This window comes from Pyrus communis, chromosome 7, assembly GCF_041283825.1.
Source record: "Pyrus communis isolate YQ-2024b chromosome 7, ASM4128382v1, whole genome shotgun sequence".
NCBI classification, from domain to species: Eukaryota; Viridiplantae; Streptophyta; class Magnoliopsida; order Rosales; family Rosaceae; genus Pyrus; species Pyrus communis.
In genome coordinates, this window is record NC_142571.1 from 3,073,366 (window position 1) to 3,081,174 (window position 7,809).

Consider the following 7,809-nt stretch of genomic DNA (forward strand, 5'->3'; position numbering starts at 1 on the left):
TACTCCCCGAATCTGGCCGTCCGACATAAAAAGCATTATGATGCCTGCATTTTTTAAGCAGAGTAAACATGACCAAATTTGTCATACCACGCAGTTTTCAGGGCTCTCGATAAAAGCCCAGAAATATAATACATAAGGTCCTTGTGCCGCAAGAATTAGGTCGAAACGATAAAGAATGCGAAGACCAAGCAGATTTTCGACGAAATTAAAGAGCCTAAATCATCAAAATTAAACCCACACAAACAAAATACTCAACGTCAAATTAAGGTGAAAATTCTCATACCGGTTGAAAAGTGGTTGCTCGATAGTATTGGAGCTCTCAACAACAGGGATTTTCATAGTGTTCAGACGGAGGGGGCTTGGTTCATAACAAATATTGCAACGGAGGGGGTCTCCCTCACCGTGGCTTACAAACAGGATCACCCTTAACAAGGGAGTTTTTGCCTGTTATACATGTATACATTGCATATGGTTTTCACATCGAAGGGAGAAGCAGTACGGCTACTAATGCATCCCACCATAACCGAGCTCGCTATCCATATTTATTTCTACAAAGCTTTGTTCGGCATCTCCCATGTCTCTTTTCGCATCCTCAAAATCTAACTCTGCCAAATTTAGCCTAGCCTTCAACCTCTTGACTTCAATCTTCAAAGCGTCCATATTATTTCTCAGCTCTTTTACCTCTAGTTCCCTTTCCACAAACTTCTTCATACCCAATGCGGACTGAACATGAGGCTCCAACCAAACCAAGTCAAATCTGAAGGACTCAAGCTCCTCCCATAAAAGTCGGAGGTGTTCACAAGCATCCTCATTCATATCTGTACCCTTGTTAGTCTTTAGAAAATGCAGGAGTCTGCCCAAACCTGTGAATGCCCATTCAGTAAACATAGGACTCCTCTTCCTTTGGCACTTGATCAATGAAGGATGCAACAAACAGACTTCCTCCAGGAATGGAACAAAAGCTTTGTCTATTTTCCCTAAACCCCTGAAATCCATGAGCTCGGCAACTGGGGCAGATGTTTTTTGCTCATGTTCCTTGCCTATCGGAGATCCAACAGGGCTATCGTCACCCCCTGTCCAAACTTGTCCATCACTTGGTCCGTCCCGCAAGGCCAGCACTTGAGCAGAACTAGGTGTCGTAACTGCTACTGAAGAGATTAGAACTTGGTCAAAATCAGCATTTGTTTGCTTTTGTTCAGAACTTGGTGCATCCTGAAAAGCAAGCACCTGTTCAGAAATAGGCGCTGTAAGTTGTACAGCTTCCACATCTGAATACCCTTGCCTTTCATCTTCATGGTGCGAGGGCTTTATAGGAGGACAAAACCAAGTTTCCTGGACTTCAGCCATATAGTCAACCTGACTGACAGCAACCTCAGCTTCAAGAACACATGTGTCATTCACAATAAACCCTTGGGCGACATCACAAAGCTCACTTAGAGGCATGAATGATGTGAAGCCCCAATCTCTTTTACTTGCGCAGAACACATGTTTAGTTTCTGTAAATCAAAATAAGAAAAACATAGCTCATAGGAAATTAAAGAAATATAACAAAGGAAACTCAACATTACTATCATGTACACAGTAATTCTCTTCTCTGGTGGTCTAGTATGTCTGGGCACCACAAGTAGACATGCTTTCTGAAGAACTAAATAAATCTCCCTTCTATGGGAAAGTAAAAGTTACCACTCTTCTTCCTCTTTAATTTTTTTTTGGAGAAGAAACCAAAATCTTATTACGAAAATTATCAAATTTACAGCAGCAAAACAATTATGTTACATTAGAAGACCATACATTTAAGCTTCAAACCACACTCAATCAACTGCTGCAACTTCCCAGTCCAGCAACCATGCTGGCGATTGGCATGCATGGATAACTCCCTGAACTATACATTGACCGAAGCCCGAAGAGTTGACATAAAACTAACTCTACCACAAGCACACCTACCCCTGAAAAATCCTTCAAAATCCTCCTAGTTTCACCGTTTCTATCGTTTCTATCCCCAAAAAACGACCATCACCCTTCAACCTCAGAGTTTTGACTTTCATGCCTTTTCCCATGACATTGAGAACTGCATACTTAACAATTCATAAAATACCTTTTGGCATCCACCAATCATCATATCTGAGACTTAGTGGGACGCTCTATGTCCAGAACAAACAAGAGAAACACACTTTCATATTTCCATTCTTTTTTCCAGCGACATGAAGTACAAAAATTGCTACTGCAACTGATGCTAAAACCTAAAGCCAATAGACAACACCTGATACGAAGGAGTCTTGCGAAAAACATAAGAAGTGCAGACAAGGCAATTAAAGATTGAATTGCAATCTAAAGTAAAATAATAATATTCGAGCAAGTGAGAGCCTGAATGAAAGCGAAAGCAACAGAACTGCACCAACATAATTGTGAAATAAACAAGATGAAGGGAGGGCAGTGAGGGGATGTGACTTACCAACTGTTATGGACTTATCATATTTGACTTGGTTGACGACAGTCAAGGTGAATTGGGCATATTTACTCCACCCAGATGGCAATGCTGAAGCATCTGCAACTTTCAAATATATCGACAGGTCTTGTGTTCCAGGGATTCCGCTGCTGCCCTTCGGATATACGACAATTTGCCTGACGGTTAAAACAACATATACATCTTATAAGGAAAGTGATTTTCGCACTCCTATTTTAATCTGGACGGGTACAGAAGGAGAACAAAAACAAGGTTTGATATTTATATCAAGATTTCATAAAGATGGGTCATCGGCGGACTCTAATCAAACGTACACTGTCCTGTCCTCTACTTGCACCTTACCACATATCAGCATAACAAGTAGGGTTTTATCACAAAAAACCTCAGTGTGCCGTTACAGGAATTGAACAACCAAAGTACATATATACAAGAATTAAACAACCAAAGTACACATACAAGAATCAAACAACTAAAGTACATATATACAAGAATAAAAAACCAAAGTACATACACACATGAATCAAACAACCAAAGTACATATATACAACTATACAAGAATCAAACCACCAAAGTACATACATACAAGAACCAAAACAACCAAAGTACATATATACAAGAACCAAACAACCAAAGTACACATACAAACAAAAATCAAACCAAAAAAATGAAATAAGAAAACGAAGAATGTCATCGAGTAATAATTTGAAGAAGAAAGTGAAACATACCATTCAAAATCACCGACATTAAAACCATCGGAGTAATGTTTCTGGGATCTCAACCTAGAGAATTTCTCAATCTTCCATGTGAACGTCACCGATACAAGCTCCCCAACTTGTTTTTTCTCCATTTGTTTCTTCTGCAACTCAAATGCACCTAACAATCTATAAAACAAACAAGAAAAACACCAAAGTACATATTTATATACTAACATTTAGCACCCAAAAAACCCAGAAATAAAAAAGATACAACGAACACATACCTTCCTCAAATGAACGAATCAAACTTGGCACTTGCAGATTGAGTGAGAGAGAGGGAAGAGGCAAGAGGATGAGGCAACGACTTATGTAGGTTTCTTCAGATATAATTCGTGGCTCCTGTTTTCCCAGGAGCGAGCATTCCAAGATGCCGTGGCAAACAATAAGCCACACACCGCTCAGGTCTCATTGAACAGGAGGACAGTAGTGGACCCCATGATTGGAAACAAAGCAGTCGCCAATCACGGAAGCTGCCATGTCTACAGTCTACAGTATCAGTGAAATTTATTGTCGACGTGATAACTCGGAGGAGTAATCGTACAGAGATTAATCTTTTTAAATTAAATTTACAAACTAAATAATATAGTTGTAAATAATTAAATTATTAATTAAATGTTAATTAATATACTTATTTTTTATAAGTGATATATTATTTAATTTACAATTTGATTTAAAAAATTTAATCTTCTTAACATTTCTCTATTTTAAAGTGTAAGGAGATAATGTCAAACTTATGCGATAGGATAAGACTAATTATGGGGCCACTCCACAAGCCTTAACGATGTTAAATACAAACCGTCGGTATTTGGGGATGTAACTAGATATTTGCCCCAAAAAAAAAAAAAAAAAAAAAAAAGAAGGTTGATGTACCCTACAAATGAGCACCACACACCTGGCCTATATTTGCCATCTTTTTAACACGTTGCATACTATATATATATATATATATATATATTTTTTTTTTTTTTTTGTTAATCACTGTCTTCTCTTTTAAATTGATACATATTTCACTTTTAACATGTTGCAAAAAATCTTCCATGTTAATCTCATACTCTCCTCATTGTCAAGCGTTGGTGTAGTTATTGCCATCAATAGAGGTGGAGGTGAATATCTTGCTATGAATTCATGGCGGTGCATTGTGGGAGTCAGTCTTGGCACTTGCAAAGAGAGTGAGAAAACAGAAGAGGGAAGAGGATGAGGCAGTGACTTATGTTTTGTGGATTTTCTTTACATTTCATGGCTCTTGTTTCCTCAGGAGCAAGAGGGAATTACAAGATGATGTGGAAAACCATAAGCCACACACTACTCAGGTCCCACTGGATAGAAGGAAAGTAATGGACCCCATAATTGGAAACAAAGTAGGATCAGTTTCTACACAATAGATGTGACAAATTGTGATGCCACTCCACAAGTCTTTACGACATTTTATACGAACCGTCAATATTTTGGAGTGTAACTGGATACCAAATACCCAAACAATTGATGTACCGCACAAATGAGCGCCCTGACACCTGTGCTGTTTTCCATATGTTGCCATCTTTTTGACACGTTGCAATCAATCTTCCCCTTTAATCCCTAACTTTTCAGGAAAAAAAACTGAAAAAAAAAAAACAAAAGAAAAAGTTAACATAAGGGTAATGCTAGGGAGACATGTATAAGGTGAATAGCTACTTTGTTTTTGGAGCAGAAGGCTCCATCTTTGGAGAGGAAACCAGCACACAAAGTCGCTCAAAGTCGCTCCATCTTTGGTATTTATAGGTTTCATATTGAAATCCTCCAAAATCCACCAATTCACAAATTCCTTCAAATTCAATTCGTTTTCCAATACACCTAAATTTTTAGAGACTTTGAAAAAAATCACAATTGAATACATCTAGATTTATAGGGATTTTTAAAAAGTCTCTAGAAATCTCAATTGAATACACCTATATTTCTAGAGACTTTTAAAAAGTGTTTATAATTCTCAATTGAATACACCTAAACTTTTATAAAGTCTTTTAAATTCCTAATTGAATACCCCTAGAATTATTAATTCCCTGAAACTCTCTCAGAATCTCAATTGAATACACCCCCCTAAATTTGTAGATAAAGTTTTGAAAACTAAAGGATATGAAAGTTGATGATTGGTTTATTACTTACACATTGATAAACGTACTTATTCCAATTAGTGACACATCATTTAGTTTGCAAATATCTCCCTAGCATTACTTTTAAAAGAAATGCTAAGGAGAGTCTCTCAAAGTGGGACGCTTCATGGACTCTCTGCCATCTCATCTTTTTTTTTTTGCACAATGTTTTATAATGTTGGCATTGGAATTGTGCCAAGAAGATGAGTGGCAGAGAGTCCATGGAGAGTCACACTTTTGAGAGAATATTCTTAACATTTATCAAAAGTTAGGGTAAATTACATTTTACACCCCCAGGTTTCAGTGCAATTACAACCTCATACAACATTAAAACATTTCAATCTCATACATTTAGTATTATTTTGTTTACAATTTCATATAACTGTTAAAAAGTCTGTTAAATTAACTATTAAGTGATGACGTGACAAATATAGGGTCCATTTTTATAAATTTATCTCAGATTTAACGAAAGACTATGCCGAAAAGCCTAAAAAAAAAACACTCAAGAATTTAAGGGTCAAATCAAGTCCATCAAATCTAGAGTACAAGATAATTGGATTGAATGCGTAACTTTGATGCAAGTACACGTGTGAGTACCTAACTTGATTTTGTGGTGGTAAGTCGAGATGGTTGAGTGCATACTCGACTCGATTGGTAGTCTAAGGTAATATGATAGGTGGGAACTTAGACTTTTTCCCATTCCAATATTCACAACTTGTTACAACATAACCTCAAGGATATTCAATCACCAGTGGTAATAATTCGCTCGATAGGGTGTTAATGGGTGATTGAATGACTGATGGTCTCAGCTAAAACTTTCAGATTTGAGTGGTTTTCTATCTGCTTTAGAAATGATACGAAGTGTTGTAGGGTAAACACGAACTCAAAGTTAACTAAAATGCCTTCCAGTACCAGGAGGTGTATGGGATTACGGTCGAAATCAATGTTAATCGAGACGTTAGTCTAACAAAGTCTAGAATGAAGGATTATACCAAGTGGTCGAAAGTATAGTCCTCATGGACTGGTAGGTAATATGTTGAGTGAGTGAGTTGATGAACAAATACTGAAACATCATCATAGCCTCCACGTGTACAAGGTGGTTTGTACAGGAAATCTATAGTGACATTCACCCATTTCCATTCGCATCCCCAGTGGGTCCTCGAAAACTTAAGAAAGACAAGGATGGAAATTTCTTCCTAGCTCTAAATAGGAATATAAGGAAATTGAGATAAGCTCGATGGCTTCCATCTATTCGTTTCCATTTACCAGTAGATCAAGTATTTCCTCACATATTTAACGATATCCCATTCATACAATACCAGTAATAAAATGGACGAAAAACAATGATACAATTTAGTACTGCCAGCATGCATGGCATATCATGGCATACGCTGAAATGTGAGCCTCATCAAGAATTTTCCTTTTTCACAGCCTCATTACCCTTAGGCAAAAGCAATTTGTTTCTTATCAACAGAGTTCTAACTCCTCAGATTTTCAAATCTTGTCTCATGTTATTTGACACTTACTCCTTCAAACTTGCACATTACTGATCAAACTCTTGGGCATTTTACACGAAATCTACCGATACAGATTTAACTTAGAAGTGAGCCGACAGTACTCACTGTGGATCGTGTGCCAAAGTAAAGCCAATTCCTCGAAGAGAAAGCAATAGTGGGATATGGATAGCTTGGAGGGAGGTAAGCTGTCCATGTGATTTATGACTAAGAGCATCAACTACGACATTTGCTTGACCAAGATGATACTCAAAACGCAATCAAAATCATCGAAGAGTTCCATCTAGGGATGGGCAAACGGGTATAAGAACTGCGGGTCGGGACGGGTAATCAAGGTTCGGGGAAGGTACGAGCTAGTTCCTAATTTTTAAAAAGAGAAACAGGGCTGGGTAGGGCGAGGCTTTGAAATTTTAGAGGCTGGCCAGGTCCAAATGTATAGAAAAACGGGTTCCCAAACCGGCCCCTTTGTAATTCTAATGAACAAACAAGATTGACGAGTACAATATCATCCAATCTTAACCGTCAGTTTTTACCCTAGTCTTAATCAAACCCAACTCTTTCTTGCGTCTCCTCCCTTCCACCCACACTCTCCGTCTTTGTCAATCATCTTTTCCACCAAAACATCATCGCTACTGTGAGTTTAGCGACCACCATGACGACCTATCTTCTTAATTATCCTTCTCCCAGTCTTCTTTCCTCTATAGTCTTTCGTGTTCGTTTAGTGCCGGTTTGATGTTAGGCTCTCCAGGTTGGATGTGGGCAAGGTCCAATTCGGGAACGCCCAGTGGTACAAGTTCTAGGTCGGATTCAGGAAGATCCACGTCGGCGTCTTGTACTCTGACGACGTCACTTCCTGAAAGAAGTTTAGCAAACCCATGACCCATCTAGGTTTTCATTAATCTATAGGTATAGTTTGAGGAGATTTATAACTTTGTATTAATTACATATTG

At 38.0% G+C, this 7,809-nt stretch overlaps 1 protein-coding gene across 1 annotated transcript; it reads right to left on the reverse strand.

Moving 5' to 3' along the window:
* Positions 1-241: 241 nt before the first annotated feature.
* LOC137734738 (uncharacterized) lies at positions 242-3,707 on the reverse strand. The gene is made up of 4 exons (XM_068474011.2): positions 3,444-3,707; positions 3,190-3,345; positions 2,453-2,622; positions 242-1,496 (listed from the first exon to the last, which is right to left on the reverse strand). The coding sequence occupies exons 2-4, from the start codon at positions 3,309-3,311 to the stop codon at positions 505-507; spliced, it is 1,284 nt and encodes a 427-aa protein (XP_068330112.2). The 5' UTR covers positions 3,312-3,345; positions 3,444-3,707; the 3' UTR covers positions 242-504.
* Between the last annotated feature and the right edge of the window lie 4,102 nt (positions 3,708-7,809).